Source organism: Lotus japonicus, chromosome 3, assembly GCF_012489685.1.
Source record: "Lotus japonicus ecotype B-129 chromosome 3, LjGifu_v1.2".
NCBI classification, from domain to species: domain Eukaryota; kingdom Viridiplantae; phylum Streptophyta; class Magnoliopsida; order Fabales; family Fabaceae; genus Lotus; species Lotus japonicus.
Window position 1 is genome coordinate 49,246,335 of NC_080043.1, and position 22,969 is coordinate 49,269,303.

The 22,969-nt window shown below is 42.6% G+C and overlaps 2 protein-coding genes across 2 annotated transcripts; both read left to right on the forward strand.

The window, feature by feature from the left end:
• The first annotated feature begins 3,425 nt into the window (after positions 1–3,425).
• Positions 3,426–5,204, forward strand: LOC130744265 (uncharacterized). The gene is made up of 3 exons (XM_057596455.1): positions 3,426–4,355; positions 4,407–4,619; positions 4,734–5,204. Exons 1-3 carry the CDS (start codon positions 3,426–3,428, stop codon positions 5,202–5,204), a joined length of 1,614 nt encoding a protein of 537 aa, XP_057452438.1.
• Positions 5,205–8,691: 3,487 nt separating this feature from the next.
• LOC130744266 (uncharacterized) lies at positions 8,692–10,095 on the forward strand. The gene has a single exon (XM_057596456.1). The coding sequence runs from the start codon at positions 8,692–8,694 to the stop codon at positions 10,093–10,095; it is 1,404 nt and encodes a 467-aa protein (XP_057452439.1).
• Positions 10,096–22,969: the final 12,874 nt, after the last annotated feature.

Genomic DNA, 22,969 nt, shown 5'->3' on the forward strand with positions numbered 1-22,969 from the left:
ATAGGAAGGTGAGATAGAACAACTCTCCTCTCAGAATGAAAGATTGAAAGAGCTCAGTGCTAAGCTAAAAGAAGATTGTGATAAGTGGAAATCGAAGCTTGAAAATTTTGACACAGTGGAAAAGGCAAAATTTATGTTAGTCAATACATAAATACAAGAGGAAGTAGCAACTCTGAAAAGTAAGCTTGAAGCCACTCACAAGTCACTTCGAATGTTGAGTAGTGGTTCTGACATGTTAGATGAGATTACAAGTAAGAAGGGAAGGAGCTTGAAGGGAATTGGATTTGACTATGGAATTACAAACAAGAAAGATCAGAAGGGGTCAAAGAATTTTGTTGCTGCAGCAGAACAATCTAAATTCAAGAAACCTACTAATTATCAGATGTCAAGACCGGTGCCTCGACATGTGAGTTCTCAAGTCAAGAGTATCAAAACAACACCTTGAAAGTGTCACTACTATGGAAGGAATGGACATATAAAACCCTACTGTTTCAAATTGTATGGCTACCCTCAAGCTTATGATAGGTTAAATAACTCAAAAGTCACACAGATGAAGAAGGAATGGAAGCCCAAGAGTGAAGTTACTTCTCTGGTTGCCTACACATCTTTCAGAGCCTCTGCAAGAGAAGACTGGTATTTTGATAGTGGTTGCTCAAAGCATATGACAGGAAATAAAGGATATCTGAAGGATCTCAGAAGTCATTCTAGCAACTATGTCACATTTGGAGATGGAGCTAAAGGAAAAGTTAAGGGAGTAGGAAAACTGGTTAATGTTAGATCCCCAGATTTCAATCATGTGCTTCTGGTTAATGGCCTAACTGCTAATCTAATTAGCATAAGCCAACTCTGTGATCAAGGGCTTGAAGTGAAGTTCAACAAAGCAGGTTGTATTGTAACTACAGAAGATGACAAAGTCTTTATGAGAAGAGTCAGATCGAAAGATAATTGCTATATGTGGACACCTCAAGAGATAGCTCAAGTCTCTAGATGCTTGTTAACAAAGGAAGATGAGTTAAATGTATGGCACCAAAAGCTAGGACATCTTTATTTGAAGAGTATGCAAAAGATAGTTGCTGAAGAAGCCATAAGAGATTTGCCTAGGCTGATGATAAGAGAAGGAAAGCTGTGTGGAGAATGCAAGATTGGAAAACAAACCAAGGTATGTCATACAAAACTTCAGCATCAAACCACAACAAAGGTACTAGAACTGCTGCACATGGACCTCATGGGACCAATGCAGGTTGAAAGCTTGGGAGGTAAAAGATATGTGTTTGTTTGTGTTGATGATTTTTCCAGGTACACTTGGATAGAGTTCTTGAGAGAAAAGTCAGAAACATTTGATATCTTCATGAACCTGTGTCTGAGGCTTCAGAATGAAGAGTTATGTGATTGTAAGGATCAGAAATGACCATGGAAGGGAGTTTGAGAATTCAAAATTCTCTGAGTTTTGTGAATCAGAAGGAATCAATCATGAATTTTCAGCACCTATCACACCAACAGAATGGAATTGTTGAGAGAAATAATAGAACACTTCAGGAGTCAGCCAGGGTCATGTTGCATGCCAAGAAGATTCCACATAAGTTCTGGGCTGAGGCTATGAATACTGCGTGCTACATCCACAACAGAGTCACCATTAGAGCTGGAACTTCCTCTACTCAGTATGAAATATGGAAAGGTAGGAAACCTACAGTAAAGCACTTTCACATATTTGGAAGCAAATGCTATATTCTCGCTGATCGTGAACCAAGAAGGAAGTTGGATCCAAAGAGTGATGAAGGGATATTCATGGGATACTCAACGAATAGCAAAGCCTACAGAGTATTTAATTCTTGCACAAAAACCATGATGGAGTCAGTAAATGTGAGTATTGAAGATAAGCCTAGTGCAAGAAAGGAATTCAATCTCAGTGAAGATGAAGATAGTGCAGATGTTCTAGCCGATGCTCCAGCAATCAACCTCGACAATGAGTTTGATACAAGTGCAGATGAACAAGAAGACAAGCTGCCTTCACATAATAAAGCCCCATCCACCAGGATTCATAAGATCCATCCTCAAGAAAATATGATTGGTGAACTTCAGGAGGGAGTGACAACCAGGTCCAGAAGTCTTATTGCTCATGAATGCTACATCTCAAATATAGAACCTAGCAATGCAAGAAGAGCTTGATGAATACTGGATAAATGCAATGCAAGAAGAGCTAGATCAATTCACAAGGAATGAAGTTTGGAATCTGGTACCAAGACCTGAAGGAGTAAACATCATTGGCACAAAATGGATCTTCAGAAACAAGTTTGATGAAAATGGAATTGTCACTAGAAACAAAGCAAGACTGGTTGCTCAGGGGTATACATAGGTAAAGGGAATTGACTTTGATGGAACTTTTGCACCAGTAGCAAGACTAGAGTCTATAAGATTGTTGTTGGGAGTTACATGTCTTCTAAGGTTCAGACTCTACCAGATGGATGTGAAAAGTGCATTTCTGAATGGGTACTTGAATGAAGAAGTTTATGAAGAGCAACCTACAGGGTTCATAGATTCTCATCATCCAGATCATGTGTACAGACTAAGGAAAGCACTGTATGGATTGAAGCAAGCTCCCAGAGCTTGGTATGAGAGGCTTACTGAGTTTCTTGTCAGCAATGGCTACTGCAAGGGAGGAATTGACAAGACTTTATTTGTTAAGAATGACAAAGGGAAGCTCATGATAGCACAAATCTATGTAGATGATATAGTCTTTGGAGGAATGTCAAACACGATGGTGGAGCATTTCGTTCAACAAATGAAATCTGAGTTTGAGATGAGTTTAGTTGGTGAGTTGAGCTATTTCCTAGGGTTGCAAGTCAAGCAAATGGAGGACTCCATGTTTATCTCACAAAGCAAGTATACTAAGGGCTTAGTCAAGAAGTTTGGTTTGGAGAAGTCAGGTCACAAAAGAACTCCAACTGCAACTCATGTTAAATTAACCAAGGATGAGCAAGGAGAAGATGTTGATCAAAGTCTCTACAGAAGCATGTTACAACTGAGAAGCAATTGGCTGACGTATTTACAAAGCCCCTTGATGCGAGTACTTTTGATGAATTAAGAGGAAATCTTGGGATTTGCCTCTTTGAGGGAGCATAGCAATCAACGTTCCTAAAGGTGTTAACGACTAGTTTTACCTTTCTCATCATTAACTGCCGTTGTGACATCAGCAGAGAGAAGGTTGCTTCTTTGCCCAACTGTTATATAACCTCCTTCAAAGGGCAAATTGTCTCTACCCAACCGCTTGTACTCCTTATTTCTGCAAGTTTCAACTTCTTTCATTCTCAATTACTCATCAATTTTCTGTGTTCAAAGTGTTGTTTCTCTCAAATCATCATGTCTGAAGCATCAGGGAAGAAAGGTTATGTCAAGGCCAAGGTTGAAAGAACTCCACTTGGTGTGAAATGCATGGGCCTCAAGAGTGGTTCATCAGATTCAAAGAAGAGTTTGTGAAGAAGAAGACCAAGACCCCAGCAAGAAAGGTGTATCAGTCTCAGGCTCGTGATGAGACTCCCTCAAATGTTCCTGTTTTTGAGGATGTCACTGATGAAGAAGAGCTTTCTGCTGAAAACTCTCCCATTGGTCTCGATCAAGATGCTGTGCCCGATGCTAGGGCTTCTATACCTGAAGATATCCCTGATCAAGAAACTTCTGGGAAGGAATCCACTGCTCATGAAGATTCAGGTGTACCCACTCAATCTCATGGGTCTTCTTCTCCTTCAAAAGAGGATGAATCGGTGCATGTGTCCACTGATGATTCTCAGTCCAAGGAATCAAGCCAGACTCCTGCTTCTGTTCAGAACATCTCTGATGATGTTCCTTCAACTGCTTCTTTGCCTGATAGTGTTGCTGCCAGGATCAAGAGAAAAAGAAGGGTTCCTGATGTTGAAGAATCTCCTGCTCCAAAGAAAAAGGCCAAGTCCACTCCAACAACTTCCAGGTCTAAGCAAAAAGTTGTGAAGGGAAAAGGTAAGCAACATGAAGTTAAATCCAAGAGTGTCAAGGAAAAGAAGGTTCTAGTTGCTGCTGAGGAATCTGGGTCAGATGTTGAAGCTGATGTCGAGGACATCTTGCCTTCTGAGAAGAAGAAGTATGCAGGAAAACACATTCCTCAGAATGTTCCTGCTGTACCCATTGATAATGTTTCCTTTCATGCTGAAGGTCATGTTCAAAAGTGGAAGTATGTGTGTCAACGCAGAATTGCCAAGGAAAGGGATGTTGGCTCTGATGTACTTGAGTGCAAGGAAGTGGTTGCACTTATTGAAAAGGTTGGATTGATGAAGACTATTCTCAAGGTGGGAAGGTGTTATGAGAGGCTTGTGAAGGAATTTCTGGTCAATCTGTCTGTGGAAGTGGGACTTCCTGAAAGTGTTGAGTTTTGAAAGGTGTTTGTGAGGGCTAAATGTGTTGAGTTCTCTCCTACTGTGATCAACAAAGCACTTGGTAGAAGTGTTGTTGATTTTGTTGATGAGGAATTGTCCTTGGATGTGGTTGCCGAGGAGATTACTGCTGGCCAAGTCAAGAAGTGGCCCATCAAGAAGTTGTTGTCTACTGGAAATCTGACTGTGAAGTATGCAATCCTTAAAAGGATTGGAGTTGTGAATTGAGTTCCTACCCAACATACTTCTGGAGTTTCTACTACTCTTGCCAAGTTGATCTACAAAATTGGCACATCTACTGCATTTGATTTTGGCTCTTTTGTGTTTGAGCAGACATTGAGGCATGCTGACACTTGTGTTGTGAAGCTCCCAATCTCTTTTCCATCTCTTCTTACAGAGATCATTCTCCAACAGCATCCTCAGATCATCAGGGCTGATGAGGTTGCTATGCCCAAGGGTGTTCCAATTACCCTGGATCATCGTTTGTTCATGGAGCCACATGTCCCGGACATTGCTGTGCCATTTAGCAGGACTTATGTCCCTGCTTCTGTGAGTGACTCTGACACTAAGGCCATTATTGCTGAATTGATGGATGTTTCTAAGGCTTTGCAGGAGACTATCAAGATCAGCACTGCTAGGAAGATAAAGGTTGATGCTTTGCTTCTCAAGCTTCAAGAGGAAGAAGGTCAAGAGGGTGAGCCAAGTGGTGCTGCTACTGCTCCTCATGATGCAGGCACTGAAGAAGAGGGAGAATCCGAAGAAAGTATAGAAGAAACTGAAGGAGACTCCAGTTCTGAAGATTAGTTTGTGTTTCTCGTTCTTTTCTTTTGGCTGTAGTTTGTGCACCCTTTGCCAAATTTGTGTTAAAAAGGGGGAGTAGTTCTGTGTAGCTGTGAAAACTATGTCTTTTGTTTCTTGATAGCTTTGGTCTGTAATAATTTGAAGACAAGTTCAAGACAGAGGCAAGTAATTAACTGATTGTTTAGCTACTGTGTGTTCCTTGATGCATTTGGTAATGGTAATGGTAATGGTTAGTTTGCACTTGTTGGGTTTGTTTCTGCTGCCGTTGTAAGGCCCTAGACCTTATTTTTGTAATACTTTGATGATGGATTGAATAAAATGGGACTTTGATTAAGTTTGAGTTTTGACAGGTTTTAGCTGTCACCTTGTGTGAATTTTTAGAGGGTCTTAACGACTTCATTTGGGAAAACTTCCTTCATGAGAGTTGTAGCCCTTTAAGTTAAGAAAATTCTCGAAGTAGACTCAGGTAATTCCCACCTCTGTAGCTCGGGATATCCTCGTTTTAGTGACGGTGGTTCTGGCAGTACAGTACCAGCGAATTAATTGATTTATTTTCTTTTAAATCCGAGTTTGATTATGAAATTACTTAAGTGGGCTTAGGTTTTTAATTAGATTCAGGCGTGATTAAGTGCTTAAGTGATGGGTCAAGTTTACTATGGGTTTGGGCCAAGAGAAAAGCAAACCCTAGCCCAAATTAGTATTGGCCGTGGGTGATAGGGGAGTAAAGGGAGGAGAAAACCCTTTGTTTTCTTTTGCAATCAGAAATAGAAGTGCACCCCTACTCCATATTTCACGTAACAGAAGAGAGGGAAAGGAGAGAACTCGAGAGAGAGGAAGAGGATGCCGCCCCTAGCCGCCACCACCGCCAGCCGCACGCACGCACGCGGGAGAGGAGGAGATCGCGAGTGGGAGAGAGAGAGACCGAGAGCTAGGAGAGGAGAAAGGAGTCTTGGACAGCAAGGAACCATCTTCATTCTCTTCTATTTTCAAGCTTTAAGACCAAGGTAAGGGCTGGTCTAGGTTGGGTAGGTTCTTTAGGGATTATGCCATGAATTGCCATGAGAAATAACTTGAATTTTGATTTGTTTTGCATGAGTTCTTGTACACGCATTCTTGCTGGATTTTTCTCTTTGAATTACTATGAATATGAATCTTCAATCCCTGTTAATGATCGGAACCTATGATGTTATCCAAGTTGCCATGGTGTTTGTTATGTTTCGAGTTGATTTGCATTTGTCATAACTTGTTCTTTGCTAAGTGTTTGAATCTGAAATTTTGGATGATTATTTGGGTTGTTGGGGCTGTACCAAGGCTGCCATGACCAAGAGGGAAGGAAGAAAAATTGTTTTGGAAACCCTAGGGCCTTTGGAGGGCTCGGCCGAACCCAATTTGTGGGGGTTTGGTGGATTTTTCCTTCCGTCTTGGTGATGCAAGTCGTGTGGTACCTTGCCGATGAATTTGCCATGATGTGTTATGCATGAGTGAATGAATATGCATTTTCTTATGCGAAGTATATTGAATTTTCAGTTAATGTGTAAAAGGGTCGCTCACCTAGCCGTAATCCCCTTTGTAACTAGTTAATGTTGTATTGCGAATGTTGTTGTATAAAGAGAATGATAAGACTTAGGGTTTTGACATTAGAGCCATAAAAACCAAGAGATTTAATGTGATTTAACTCGCTTGCAAGTGAACCTTAATTAAACGGACATAGGTCAGGTAGACTATGGTCCATGAGAACGATGGGCTTGCACGCGAGGGTGATTTGGTGGATGGACTGGTTAGGTCTCCACGTGATAACCATGATTTAGTCATGGGATAGGGATTGATTGTGTGGGTCTCCCTGAGTGATTTGTGGATGGACCGGGTAGGTCTCCACGTGACTTGGGTTGACTGTGTGGGTTCCCTTGTGATTGTTCATCTGCGGATGATCGAGATTGGCCAAGGTGTTTTGGTGGGTTGTGCGAAGTGAGGAATCCGTTAGCCTATCTGACTAACCCATGATGAAAATAAGAGACAATAATCCTTATAAATGTTGATTATTTATTATTATTATATGCTTTTGCTGTTTGACCTGACCCTGCTTGTTTGTTACATGTTTTATTTTGGGGGGGGGGGGTAGATGATGACCACCACGACAGTGGAAGCTATCATGATCTAGGAGATGGTGCTGAGTGAGCCTGAGGATGACCGGCTTTGGGAGACCGACGGTGCCAGATTCCGGAGAGTCTACGCCGGCGATGCGGAGCTCATAGGAAGGGACATACATGGGAGAGTCGTAGAGAGAAAGACTCTTGGAGATGGGGCAGTCATGTTGCCTCACCCTCCTGCTAGATTTGATCAGACTACCGTGGAGAAGCCGCTCGAGTACTGGGAGGACGAGGAGGAAGAAGATCCTTCGGAAGACACTACACGTGAGTCACCGTTGATAGAGGAGAAGAATACAGTGGAGTTTTCACGACCGGAGCCAAAGGAAGCTAGCCCAGTTGATGACTATGGAGATATGCCCGCATTGGAGCCTGTTCCAGATGCGAGTGAAGAACGTCCGCCTAAGAAGAGGCAGTGTGGATGGCTCTCTGGATCTGAGGGGGAACCAGCATATCCATGCAAGAGTCGAGTTACCGAGACTTCGGAGGTCATCTACATTTCTAGCGATGATGAGGAGTAGAGTCGAGATTTTCACATGTGGGAGTGTCCTATGAGAGCTATATCGGATTTTACTTTTATTTTTCTCTATTATTGGAACCTTATTTATTTCCGTTTGAGCACTGATGTATTGGGATTTGGAATTATGTTTTGGGATTATTTTCCCTTATTTTAATTAATGGTTATTTTTATTCAGAAATGCTCGTTCAGTTATTCCGCAAATTTGGTAGTAAGTTTCGAGAGTTTAAAGTTAATGAACCTTTATCAGTAATTATAGATTAATTAATTGGTCGACGAAAATTCTTTGTGAAAATACACGTGTTTGGTTACTGTTGACACTCGAGAAATCGGGGCGTTACATGGTGGTATCAGAGCTCCGGTTGAGAAACCAGAGCACGAAGGGTTTTGGGCTTACGAGTTTCCGAACTCGTTGTGTTTTGTTTTGATAAAGTTGATTACGAAGCTTCGTGGTGATATTTGGGTAGACTTGTGTGCTAAGATGTTTGCTTGGTTGTGATTGTCTGAATAGTATCATTGCTGTGATACTTGAGATAGATTATTTATTGTATACTTAGATATTTCTTTTAATTGAGGGCACTGACATTGGGTTGTGGTTCTATTTCTAAGCAGGATTTTCATCATGCCTCCAAGACAGGACCCAACCAATGCTCAGCTTGCTCAAGCAATGGCAGAGCTGGCTCAGGTGATGACCCAGCAGGCTGCCACTGCTGCTGCCCAAGCTGCAGCACAGCTTCAGCGGGAAGCTAAAGAGAACACCAGAAGAGCCGAAGAGGATGCCAGAAGGGCACAGAGGGCTGAGAGGGAGCTGGCATAGGACCAGATCCGTATGAGGACTGACTTCAACCGCCATGGACCACCCAAGTTCCAAGGCGAAGTTGAACCCGAGAAAGCTGATCTGTGGATTCAGGAGATGGAGAAAATCTTTGAGGCTCTCCACACACCTGATGCTGAGAAGGTGAACTTGGCGACCTTCATGCTGAAGGGCGACGCTGAGTATTGGTGTTGGAGTGCTAGACAGTTGATGACTGCTAACCATGTGGCTCACTTGGGAGTCTTTCAAAAGGGCTTTCATGGAGAAGTACTTCCTAGAGACTGCCAGGGAAGACATGGAGAATCAATTCCTCAACCTGAGACAGGGGTTGATGACTGTAGGGGAGTATGCTGCAGACTGGAGACCCTGTCAAAACACTTTCGCTTTTTCCAAGTGCAAGTGGATGAATCGTACCTATGCAACCGATTCATGAGGGGCTTGAGGAATGACATTGAGGAGTCTGTGAGGCCATTAGGAATCAGAGTTTTCCAACAGTTGGTAGAGAAAGCTCGTGAGGTGGAGTCAATGAAGAATCGCCAGAGAGGAAAGTCTGATAACGGAGGACCGATTCGTTCTGGACAGAGGCAGACCGGAAGGTTTGAGGGAGAGAGACCAGCTGGTAGGTTTGACAAGGGCAAGGCACCGATGAGGAAGCCTTACCAATGTCCTGCTGATAAGGTACCGTCTGCTGGAAGGGGTGTAGCACCTGCTCCTAAAGATGATGTCATCTGTTTCAAGTGCAACCAGAAGGGGCACTATGCGAATGAGTGTGGTAAGGAGATTGTATGCTGGAAGTGTCAGAAACCAGGGCACATTGAGAGGGACTGCCCTAATGCTGCAAAGGCTGAGCCAGTGTTGAATACCGCTCGCGGAAGGCGACCTACTACTCCAGGTCGTGTGTTCGCAATGTTTGGCGAACAGGCTGCTGTGACTGACGATCTCATCCAAGGTACGTGTGTTATCGCTGGAACTTCTTTAATGGTCTTATTTGATTCGGGTGCTACACACTCATTCATTGCTGAGGAGTGTGTGAAGCGATTAGGGTTGCTAACTGCTGATTTACCCTTCGATTTGGTGGTTACTACCCCTGCCGCCGATCGATTAGTTACGCGCACGGCATGCTTGCAATGTCCGTTGATCTACGAGGATCGGAAGTTCCTTGCGAACCTCATTTGTTTGGGGCTTAAAGAGCTCGATTTGATTCTGGGAATGGACTGGTTGGCACAGTATCACATTCTTTTGGAATGTGCTAATAAGACCGTAGTCTTCCCGGATTCTGGCGTTACGGATTACTTGAATTCGTACAACTTGGGAAAGGGTTCACCAGCATTCGTGAACTCTATCATAGCTGAGGCGAAGAACGACGGCGATGTGCGCAACATTCTGGTGGTGCAGGAATTTGTGGATGTGTTTCCATAGGATGTGCCTGGAATACCGCCAGTAAGGGAGACAGAGTTCTCTATTGATATTCTGCCCGGTACGAGACCAATATCAATGGCGCCTTACCGGATGGCACCAGCAGAGTTGACGGAATTAGCAAAGCAGTTGGATGATCTCTCTTCCAAGGGATTTATCCGACCAAGTGTGTCACCTTGGGGTGCACCAGTGTTGTTGGTGAAGAAGAAGGATGGAAGGTCCAGACTATGTGTGGACTACCGACAACTCAACAAAGTGACCATGAAGAATCGTTATCCGATGCCTCAGATAGATGATTTGATGGATCAACTTCGGGGCGCTGTTGTTTCTCGAAGATAGATCTGAGGTCAGGATATCACCAGATCCGTGTCAAGGAGGCGGATATCTAGAAGACCGCATTCAGAACTCGATACGGGCATTATGAGTATCTCGTGATGCCGTTTGGGGTTACAAATGCACCCGCAGTGTTTATGGACTACATGAACAGAGTGTTCAGGACATTTCTGGACAAGTTCGTGGTGGTGTTCATTGACGATATCCTGATTTACTCGAAGAGTAAAGAAGAACACGAAGAGCATTTGCGTCAAGTGCTAGGAGTATTGCGGGAGAAGGAGCTATATGCTAATGGCTCGAAGTGTGAGTTCTGGATGGAAGAGGTTAAGTTCCTATGTCACGTCATATCAAGTCAGGGTGTGGCTGTTGACCCCAGCAAAATTAAATCGATCATGTCATGGGAACAACCTAAAACAGCAAGCGACATCAAAAGTTTTGTTGGACTTGTTGGCTACTACAGACGCTTTGTGAAGGACTATGCAAAATTGACTTCACCGTTGACTCAGTTGACAAAGAAGAATCAACCTTTTGCATGGACGGAGAAATGTGAAGAGAGTTTTCAGGAAATGAAGAAGAGACTGACTAGCGCACCAATACTAGCCTTACCCAAGGAAGGAGAACCATACGACATTTACTGTGATGCTTCACATAATGGGTTGGGTTGTGTAATGTTGCAAGAGAAGAAAGTGATTGCTTATGCTTCGCGACAGTTGAAGATTCATGAGAAGAACTATCCTACGCATGATTTGGAGTTGGCTGTTGTAGTATATGCTCTCAAGATTTGGAGGCATTACCTGTATGGCAGTACGTTCACGATCTACAATGATCACAAGAGTCTGAAGTACTTGTTTGATAAGAAGGATCTGAACATGAGGCAGCGAAGGTGGATGGAATTCCTTCAGGACTACGAGTTTGCTCTACAGTATCATCCAGAGAAAACTAATGTTGTAGCTGACGCTCTTAGTCGAAAGGCTATACATGTGTCCTCATTGATGGTGAAGGAGTTAGAACTGCTGGAGGCATTCTGAGATTCGGAATGGTGACGGTGTCGAGTGGACTCTTGGACGAGATTAAATCGAGACAAGAGACCGACGAAGGACTGATTGAGTGGCGCAAACTTGTTACTCAAGGGAAGGCACCGTAATTCACGATCGGAAACGATGGTCTTTTGCGTTGCAAGGGACGAGTTTGTGTACCCAATGACGCAACTATGAGGCGTTTGATCTTGGATGAAGGCCACAAGAGTGTTGAGTATTCATCCGGGAATGAAGAAAATGTATCAAGATTTGAAACTTCATTTCTGGCATGGCCTGGAATGAAGAAACAAGTAGCTGAGTACGTATCGACATGTTTGACATGTCAGAAGGCAAAGGTGGTACATCAGAAGCCAGCAGGGAAGCAACAATCGTTGGATGTTCCAGAGTGGAAGTGGGATAGCATTTCTATGGATTTTGTGACAGCTTTACCACTAACACTAAGGAGATTTGATGCAATTTGGGTAGTGGTTGATCGTTTGACGAAGACTGCTCACTTCGTGCCGATCAATCTTAATGTTGGTAAATCCGTAAGTGTACGAATCCACCCGGTTTTAAATATCGAACCACAGGGATTGTGAGTGACAAAATTCGGTTCAAGCATTGAGTTTGAAGGTTTGTTTTATTGAATCAAAGATATGTCGAAGTAGTAATAAGGAAAAAGGAAAAATAAAAAGACAATTAAGAAAATAACATGCTTTGGGTTCTTGCTCAACTAGTCAATTCAAGCACATCATTCTAAGCACATGTTCTCATGAATCTCTCCTTGATGCTATAGCCTAGTTACTCACTTGTTGATTCCTCACATAAGCAACTCTCTCATACTAAAAGCTAAGCCCAATTCCTTGTGTACTTAGTCATTTATATGAGGTTTTAGATCATGCAAATTCAGGCCATCAAACCCCAACCCTTCCTCTATTCCTAGTAGCCAAGATAGAAGGGGTAATCCCAAATCGGTTCCCTAATCTATAACAAATTTCCGTTCTGATTATAGAATAGCATAAAGCAAGCATGCATACAGGCTTGGATTGAAATTTAGAAAATGGGTTTCAGGAAAAGAAGAAGAACATGTGGGAAAGAACTTAAGATTATAACCCAAATATGAAAAGTCTTATATGAAAATCAAAGCATAAGAAGAGAGATTAGCCAAGCATGGCAGCTAAGAACCTGAATTACAAGCTGGGAAGCCTTCTGTCACTCTCCTAGATGTTCCTCTCCTACTAAACTTATGTAAAAATGGAATGGGTATCAAAGATTACAAAAGAAAACCACTAAAAACCTATTTATAGGAAAAAAGGGCGAGTTTACTGCCATCAGGGCGCTCAAGCGCCAGCATCAGATGCTGGCAGAAAACATCTACTATTTAGCTGGCGCTCAGGCGCCAGACAGGGGCGCCTGAGCGCCCGTGCTCGCCCAAAAACCCCTTAAACTTCATTTTAACTCCACTTTAATGCCTTCTTCATGACTCCAAGCCTCTTGTGAAGGTATGAAAAACGGTAGAAAGGGGGGGTTTGAATAACGTTTTCAGTACAAAACTACCACCTTAAAGATTTTGACAAATCTTTCGAGAACTTAAGTGCTAAAGATAAGAGATAGAAAAGCACACAAGGATTTTATCCTGGTTCACTTGATAAATCACTCAAGCTACTCCAGTCCACCCGTTAAGGTGATTTCTTCCTTCTTAGAATGAAGGCAATCCACTAATCAGGTAAGAGTTACAACTGCACTTGAAACCTACAAGTGACTAACAATTACACTGACTTAGCTCACACTAAGATTCACTCTCTTAGTCTTCTCTAGGATCCGATCAACCTTGATCTCCTAAAGGAACTAAACAAACTGTTTATCAAAGAATTGTTTACAAGAGATTTGCTTCTAAAAAGCTAATAGTAAACACAATGAATTTCAGATGAAAGAAAGCTTAGAATATTTTGAATATGTCTTGCGCGTGTGTATTTTTTCTTCTTGGTTTCTTCTATTCTAGCCGCTTCTTTCAATCTTCAGCCTCTATATATACTCCAAGGATTAGGGTTGAGCGTTGCATGGGAAATGCTACCGTTGGAGGGCAGTTCTGGAAAATCCAGCTTCTGCTGTGGCTGAGAACGTTAGGTAGGTCGTCAGGAAGGTACACTTGCTTTTGTACTTGGATAGCGACTTGACCTTTAAACCTAGGAGACTTCTGATCAGGGGAATACTTCATATTGGAACTTGTGAAGCCGGTTGATCAGAGTCAGAGGGAAAGCACAGATCCTCTGACCATTGTATCTTCTGATTCTGAACTCAGAGGGAATAACATGGCCTTCAGAGTTTCTTGCTTCTGGACTTCAGAGTTTCCACTATTCAGCTTCTGGATCTTCAGAGTCTTCTACACCATCAGAACATCTGAACCTTCAGTGTTTCTTGGTTATCAGAACTTCTGGATCTTCAGAGCTTCTAGCGACTGAGTCCACATCAGAGTTTGTATAGCTTCAGAACTTCTGAAGCTTTTCCACTGTTCATACTGAACATGGTGAATGCGAAAGCGTTGCTTGGGTTACCCTTTATACACAGTGCTTCTGATTTGTGTGAGATTGAGTTGAGGTCAGAGCCTGTAAATAGCACACTCAGAAAAACACGTTAGAGTACCACAATTGTTCATATCAAAAGGTTAACTTGTAATCATCAAAACATAGAGTTGTACTACTAGATCAAAACTTGATCTTACAATCTCCCCCTTTTTGATGATGACAAAACAAAGATTTTTGATGAACAATTCTTAAACATTAAACTGAATTCACTCAGAGTTTAGAGATATAGAATAAGACTTATCCTGATGTGAATAGTTTATCTTGCTCATCCTGAATTCAAGTCACTGCTTGATTCTGAGCTTAGCTCCCCCTGAATCTAATACTTGATGAAAACGTTAGTAAAGTCTAGATTCTGAGCTAAAAAAATATAAGAGTTCAGAGTGAAAAGCTTATGACATAGATGAAAAACGAATAATCAGAGCGCATAAGTGATCAGAGTCATGGACAAGGTATCAGAGTCTTGGGTATCAGAGTCAACTTAGAATCACTTCAGAAGAAGTGAAATGTATTCCTTGTATTTGCCCAGTGACACATCTATGGTCATGAAGGTGGAACTCTTAAAATCTCCAAAAGAAAAATAAGTCACACTAACACATCTTACACATCAAAAACTGGGTTTACTCCCCCTTTTTGTCATAAGCAAAAAGCTCGGGGTGTGAAAAACTTAGCTTGAAGTACAAGGTACTCCCCCTTAGAGAAGGTCTAAGTTTAAAAGAAAATGAAAACGATGTAAGAATCAGAGTTAGGCGAAAATAAATAGAAGAGTTAATGCAAGGGATGAACGTTTACCACCGGTCAAGTGAGTAAATAGAAGGGTCAGTTACCAAGAACTTAACCTCGAGAAACTGTAAGAGCATTAACTTTCAGAGAGAAAGTGAAGCCTATAAAAAGCGTTGGAGAGAAAGGTAAGCTTCACACCTCGAATAATTTTCAGTAAAAAAAATGGCATCATACAACGTAGCACTAGAAGAGCTGAGGAAGAAGGCCTTTGAAGAGGACTTGTTCCTGAACATCAGGCATCCAGAGGGTGAAACTACCATCGCGGAGCTGACACGGACACTGCTGGAAGAGGACCTGCGTCCAGAGTTGGAGAGAGACCTGAAGGAATTTCTTGCCTTCGTGGAGGAGGTGCAAGAACTCAGCCGGCTTGAACTCAAGCTGCTGGAAGAAAAAAAAATCTTGGAAGAGAAGCTCAGGACTTCAGAAGAGATTCTGGAGAAGGATGAGCTAAAGGTCAGACTCAACAACATCCAGCATGTACTGGAGCGTCTGGAGAAGAATAGGTCAGAGCAGCGCCAGGAGTGCAGAAGAATGAGGAGGGATCCTCCATTCTAGATTTATATGATGTAAACATAGAACAATTATGAATAAAACAAGTTTGGCAAACATATGTGACATAAGTATATAGTTATGCATATATAATCACAAACGAACAAAGGAGAATAAATAAATAAAAAAGAAACAGAGTTTAAATAAAACAACGTTAGATAAAAAGAAAGAAAAAGAAGAGATCCTAAAACTAAGGTTTGTCAGTGCGGCGCAGAAGTTCCATCATCATTTGCTTCATCTCAATCAGCATGGATTCATGAGTGTCAAGACGTTGTTCCATGATGTCGAGTCTGGATGAGCTTGTCTGAGTAGAGCTGGAAGGAACATTCTGAGCAGCTTGAGGTTCTGGAATGGAAGGAGAAGCAGCAGGAGTACACACAACTGGTGCAAGTCGCTCTGCCTCAGACTCAGCTTCAAGACGCTCTGCCTCAAGTCTGGCTTGTTCAGCCTGAGCTGCTGCTTGACGTGCAGCTTCTTCTGCTTGTTCTTTCTTTCTCTTGGCTTCTTCAATAGCTTCAAGCAGCTTATTTCTCTGTTCTAGTTCATGAAGAGCCACCCTTCTAGCAAACCTTTGCTTTGCAGCCTCAATCCTCTGACTTCCCTCTGCATGCAGGAGCTGCATCATAATTGGAAACTGAGCCACTAGCCAAGTGCTCAGATTGTTCCACTCATCAGCCACACTTTCAGCATTCTCACTGAGGTCAGTCTGACCGTGCACATTGCGGAGCCTCAAGGAGGCTTCATGATAGAAAATATTGATGCACTCAGAGAGAGATGTGGGTTGGAGGTGAGTATAGGGAATGATGGAGAGGTTGGTTTCAGGAGAGGCTGGGTGATTGCTGCTATGAGCTTCAGAGGCACCTTGTGGAGAACCAATGTTAATCATGGGAGCATTGGGTTCAGAGGTTCCAAGGTGAGGGTCTGAAGTTTCAACCAGAGGGTGAGGTGATCTAACCGAGGATTGGTTAGACACTGATTGTTCGGGTTCAGGGTCTGGTTGAATTGGCTCTTGTTGGTCAGGGACAGGGTGAGCTTGTTGAACTAAGGGGTCTGCCTCTTGGATAGGATTGGCCAAGATAGGTTCATCTGGGTCAACTAGACGTTCAGGTCTAGGGCCAGGATATCTCCTAGGGCTTGGCCAGGTAAGGTAATACTCTTCCAAGGCAGACACCTTCTCTTTTCTAACCTCCATGAATTTTCTAATTGATTCAGAGGTATTGGAGGGAGGAGAGTCAATAACATTGATTGGGAAGGATACAGGTGTGAAGGCTGTTGAAGAGTCTGTATCCGTGGTTCTGGCAGCAGGACGTGCTGATGCTCTGGGAGCAGAGTGATCAGACGTTCTGGGTTGTGGTTCTGTTTGGTTGGGCTCGGGTTGGTCATGGATGATGGGTTCAGAAGATAATGGGTCGTATGGAATGGTAATGAGAGAGGTTGGATCTTCTGACCTAGAGGTTGGGTTCTGAAGCAAATTCCAGAGAGGTGCTTCAGTAGGAGAAGGTTGAAAGAAGGAAGATCTTGGGGAATGTGGTGGAGTGGTGGTTTGTGCGGCTGGCTGGGATTCAGGAATAGGAGTGAGGGGATTTGAGGAGTGTTTGAGCAAGGCAGAAATAGGAAGTGCATCAAATAAATTCAAATCATCATCAGAAGCAAGTGCAGGCTTACTTGAATGTGCTGATGATCGAGTCACTCTGGCAGGAGGTTCAGTCCTTCTGACCACTGCAGCAGCTGGTTCCACCCGAGTAGGCTTCACCACGATTCTGACCTTCTTCTGCTTCTTCTTTGGAGGACCATCCTCACTATCACTATCATCACCATCATCAGGCTTGCTCTTCGTCTTCTTGACCAGAGGGACATCAGATTCCTCTGAGGATTCTTCCAGAACCATCTTCCTCTTGGTTTTCTTCTTGGGAGGAGAAGGAAACTCTGGAGCTGGTGGAAGTCTGCTGACGAAATCATCAAGGTCAATCTCGAATCCTTGAGCCCTGAGGTCTTCAACATAGCATCTGATGGCGTCAGGATGGTCTGCTTGAGTCCACAGAGGGTAGTCATTCAGAGGCATTCTTCTTCCTCTGATCTCAGAAGATGTGTCTTCATGAGCATGAGCAATCTTCTTCTGGACCAAACCCATCTTCTTCAGAGAATTTGCAGTGAAGACATCACTGACAATGGTGCTCAAATCCTCTGTGCAACCAGCATTGATCAAATCTTGCACCAAGTTGCTTTCAATGAGAAAGTCTGAGAGCAGCCTCCCAAAAGGGATATATTTGATTGCAGACTTGATGGAGGCTGTGGTGCGAGACTTCCGGATGCATTCCTTCAAGTAGGAGAACAGGAAGTAGGGAAAGCAGATCTTCTCCTGATTTTGGATGAAGAACAACATCGCCTTCTGGTTGAAGTTGATGTAGTCTGGGGAACTGCCCTTCGGTCTCTGGTTTATGCAGTTGAGCAGGATCTTGTGCCAGATCCTTAGTTTGGGGTGAAGGTCCATCACCTTGTAACTCGTCTTGCCCGGATTGAAGGTGCTGTACAGAGCCTGGTTGACTATGTCCTTGGTGCTGGGTTTCAGCTTCGATTCCGTCAGTTGGAAACGATACCCATAAGCAGTATCTGCACCTAGCAGATTCACGAATGACTTCTCAGTGATAATGATCTTCCTGCCAAGAATGTGAGAGACCACCTGAGTGTCATCGCAGTCTGCGTGCTTCCAGAATTCCTTTACCAATTTCTCATACACCGGTCCTCGAAGTCGGTTGAAATAATTTCCCCAACCTTGAGCTTGGACTTCAGGACGAAGATCAAACCCATTTGCAGCCAAGTTGTCGAGGTCGAATCTCCATTCTGCCAGGACTTGGAGTTCCTCAGGAGGAAATACGCAGTGAACGGCACAGCCCCGTTCTGCAATAGGAACAATCTGCTCTTGAGCTTGAACTTGTTCTTGTGCCGGGTTCTCAGAGCCCCTTTGACCCGTTGCCAAACCGACTACCATGTGAGGGAACTGAGGTGCATCTGCAGCAGATCTTCTGGTTTGTCTCACCATTTTGAAGAGGTTGAAGGTTTGAGGTAGAAGATGAAGAGAGATCGAGAGAGAAATCAAGAAGGAGGCGGTTTTGAAAAGCAGAGAGTGCGAGAGTGAAAACCGGAAGTGAACGAGAACGTGTGTGTATAGTGGGTTTTATCAAATAACCGTTGTTGATTCAAAAAGCACTTTAAGATCAACGGTTGAAAATTAAAGATAGATAGTAACAGTAAAATACACAATCACACACAGGAGATAAGCATATCTACACGCAATCATAACAGACTGTCACACGGGCACAAGGAACTATGCATCAGAAATTCTGACACACGTGTTGTTGTCTCAGCTTCAGAGTCAGTACCAGTGGGCACACACACTCTGATTGAGTTACCTTCTGGACTAGACATCTTCTGATCAAGAAGTATCATAGTCAGAGGTTCAGATCCATTTTCACTCTGGACAAAAGTCCATGTTTAGATTTTTCAGAATAAAATTAAATCTATCCTCTGCTAAGGGCTTTGTAAAGATATCTGCCCATTGATGGTCAGTATCAACAAACTTCAGAAGAAGTACGCCCTTCTGTACATAATCTCTAATAAAGTGATACTTTACCTCAATGTGCTTTGCCCTTGAATGCAAGATAGGATTCTTACTCAATGAGATTGCAGCAGTGTTATCACAATAGATTGGGATATTGCTCTCAAGGATCTGATAATCCTCCAGCTGATGTTTCATCCAGAGCATCTGAGTGCTGCATATTGCTGCTGAGATATATTCTGCCTCTGCAGTTGATAGTGCAATGGTTGATTGCCTCTTGCTTGCCCATGAGACTAGATTGCTTCCCAGAAATTGACAATTTCCAGAAGTACTTTTTCTCTCTGTTCTATCTCCAGCATAATCAGCATCACAATAACCTGAAAGCTTATACTCTGATGTTTTCTTATACATCAAGCCAAGGTTAGTGGTGCCTTTCAGATACCTTAGGATCCTCTTAACAGCAGTTAAGTGGGTTTCCCTTGGATCTGATTGGAAACGAGCACATAAGTGAACACTAAATAGTATGTCTGGCCTAGATGCAGTTAAGTATAGAAGTGAACCTATCATTCCACGATAGAGCTTCTGACATACTTTACCACTTTTATCTTCTTTCTCCAAAATGCATGTAGGATGCATTGGAGTCTTGGCCACTGTAGATTCCAGCATATTGAACTTCTTCAGAAGTTCTTTAGTGTACTTGCTCTGATGGATATATGTTCCTTCTGGTGTTTGATCAACTTGTATTCCCAGAAAGTACTTTAATTCTCCCATCATACTCATCTCAAATTCAGCCTGCATCATCTCAGAAAATTCTTTGCATAGAGATTGATTAGCAGAACCAAATATAATATCATCAACATAAATTTGCACAATTAAGATATCATCTTTATAAGTCTTGCAAAAAAGAGTTGTATCTACTTTACCCCTTACAAACTCATTCTCCAGAAGGAATGAGCTAAGTCTCTCATACCATGCTCTGGGAGCTTGCTTCAGACCGTAGAGTGATTTCTTCAATTTGAACACATGGTCTGGTTTCTTTTCATCTTCAAAACCTGGGGGTTGATGAACATAGACTTCCTCTGAGATATAACCATTTAGGAAGGCACTCTTTACGTCCATCTGATGTAGAACTATGTTGTGATTTACTGAGAAGGAGATCAACAGTCTGATTGCCTCCAGTCTTGCTACCGGAGCAAATGTTTCAGTGTAGTCTATTCCTTCCTGCTGGCTGTAGCCTTGAGCAACTAGCCTTGCCTTGTTTCTGACTACATCTCCTTTCTCATTTAGCTTGTTTCTGAATACCCATTTCGTTCCAATAACATGGACATTCTCAGGCTTCTTCACTAAGCTCCAAACATCGTTCTTGGAAAATTGATTCAATTCTTCTTCCACGGCCAGAATCCAATCCTTGTCCTGAAGAGCTTCATCTATGGACTTGGGTTCAATTAAGGACACCAATCCTTTCAGACTCAGCAAGGTCTCTTCAGAGGGTCTGAAGGCAGATCTGGTTCTGACTGGTTCATCTTTGTGGCCCAGAATCAATTCCTTAGGGTGAGCTGCAGTGATTCTGCTCTTCTTCAGAGTTTGTGAGTTAGAGGGACCAGCTTCTTCCTCTGGTTCATCTTCCTCTGGCTCAACTTCCTCTGGAGCTTTGCCTTTGTCAGAAACATTAATGCTTAAATCTGCAAACTTTTCAACTAGCTTTGACTGGTCAGAGTCAAGCTTATCATCAAATCTAACATGAATAGATTCTTCAATAGTCTTAGCATCAGTATTATAAAATCTAAAACCTTTAGATCTATCAGAATAACCAAGTAATAGACACTTAGAAGACTTAGCATCAAATTTATGCAATCTATCCTTAGTATTGAGAACATAACAAACACAGCCAAAAGGATGAAAGTAAGAAATGTTGGGTTTTATGTTCTTCCACAATTCATAAGGAGTCTTATTCAGAATTGGTCTCACAGAGATTCTGTTCTGAATGTAACATGCTGTATTTACTGCCTCTGCCCAAAAGTGCTTAGCCATGCCAGTTTCTTGGAGCATGGTTCTAGCCATCTCCTGAAGAGTTCTGTTCTTCCTCTCAACAACACCATTTTGTTGAGGAGTTCTGGGACAAGAGAAATCATGTGCAATTCCATAGGAATCAAACAGACTCTCAAACTTGTCATTCTCAAACTCTCCACCATGGTCACTTCTGACACGCACAATCCTACAAGCCTTCTCGTTTTGCACTTGAGCAATGAAGGTAGAGAACACAGCATGAGACTCATCCTTGCGGGTTAGAAACTTTACCCATGTCCAGCGGCTATAGTCATCAACGATAACCATCCCATATCTCTTGCCACCTATAGACTCAGTTTTCACTGGTCCAAAAAGGTCGATATGCAGAAGTTCTAACGGCCTTGAGGTTGAGACAACATTCTTTGCCTTGAAAGGGACTTTTGTGAATTTGCCTTTCTGACATGCTTCACAAAGAGCGTCTGAAGCGAACTTCAGATTGGGTAAGCCCCTGACAAGGTTTAGCTTGCTCAGCTGAGAAATCTTTCTCATACTGGCATGCCCTAACCGTCTATGCCATACCCACTGCTCTTCATTAACAGACAGAAGGCACTTCACATTCTGAGCTTCCAACTCAGATAATCTGATCTTATAAATGTTGTTCTTCCTCTTGCTGTTAAACAGAACAGAGCCATCGATCTGACTTACAGCCCGGCAGGACTTTTGATTGAATATAACATCATAACCCTTGTCAGCTAATTGACTTATAGACAATAAGTTATGTGTTAAGCCGTCTACCAATAAAACATTATCAATGCATGGACTACTATCTACACAAATAGTACCAGTACCAACAATTTTACCCTTTTCATTTCCTCCGAAGCCAACTTCGCCTCCAGGTTTAAGTTTCAGCTCTCGGAACATACGCTTTTCTCCCGTCATGTGACGCGAGCATCCACTGTCCAGATACCATGATTGGTGTTTCAGTGGAGCTATCAAGGATATCTGCAACATAGATAATCTTGTCCTTAGGTACCCACTTTCTGGGTCCTCTTTTGTTAGTTACCCCAGAGGTTCTGATCACCTTGGGTGTCTCAACATAATATTTTAAAGGAATGTTTGCATGATATTTAGTCATAGAGAAAGATCCCTTTTTAAGAGGGTTTTTAGCAATTTTAGCAGGTACAGGATCAGGCAATATGGTACCAGAGGGAACAAAGCATTCATACAAGGATTTAGCTTTAGACACAGAAGGCTCATTTCTAATTGGTTTAGAATAGCCAATGCCATGCATTCCATTTCTGCTTACGCCATAGATCATTGAAGCCATTAAGCTTCTATCCACGCTTTTAGCTAGGAATCTTTGAAAAGACTTTTCATACTTAGATTCATTTCTACAATCAGAGGCATCACAGGCAACAATTTCTTCTAACTTAGCAATCTGGTTCTTAAGCACAGAGTTAGAATTTACCAAAGCATGATTTTCATTTTTCAAATCAGAAATAATTTTCTCATGTTCAGAAGGAGTCTTGGAGACAGCAGATAAGTTCTTTTTTCAACTTTTTATGCTTAGACAATAAAGAGTTATACTTATCCATGATATCAGACAAAGCATGTTTCAGTTCAGAGGTAGAGAAAGAAGCAAATACCTCATTTTCATCGTCTGAGTTAGGATTTCCTTCTGATTCTGAGTCAGAGTCAACAGCTTCCTTTGACTCTGCTTCCTTGTCTTTGACAATTGCCATGAGTCCTTGGACTTCACCATCAGAGTCAACATCCTCTGACTCTGATTCATCAAATGTCACCATCAGACTCTTCTTCGTCTTGAAGTGCTTCTTTGGCTTTCTTGTCTTTCTTCAACTTTGGACAATCACTTTTGTAGTGCCCAGATTCTTTGCACTCAAAAATGTGACTTCCTTGATTGAAGACTTCTTCTGGCCTGAGGACTCATACTTTCCTTTTGCCTTTTCCAGAGCCTTTGAACTTGCTCTGCCTGTGCTTCCAGATGCGGTTGAGTCTCTTGGAGATCAGAGTCAGCTCATCTTCATCAGAGT

What these genes read in the sequence shown, in the direction of transcription:
- LOC130744265 (XM_057596455.1), top strand. Translation starts at nt 3,426, where the DNA reads ATGCATGGGCCTCAAGAGTGGTTCATCAGATTCAAAGAAGAGTTTGTG. An exon ending in GGCTTGTGAAGGAATTTCTG is followed by an intron (nt 4,356 to 4,406) that starts GTCAATCTGTCT and finishes GAGTTTTGAAAG; the next exon opens with GTGTTTGTGAGGGCTAAATG. An exon ending in TCCTTAAAAGGATTGGAGTT is followed by an intron (nt 4,620 to 4,733) that starts GTGAATTGAGTT and finishes GTGTTTGAGCAG; the next exon opens with ACATTGAGGCATGCTGACAC.
- LOC130744266 (XM_057596456.1), top strand. Translation starts at nt 8,692, where the DNA reads ATGAGGACTGACTTCAACCGCCATGGACCACCCAAGTTCCAAGGCGAA.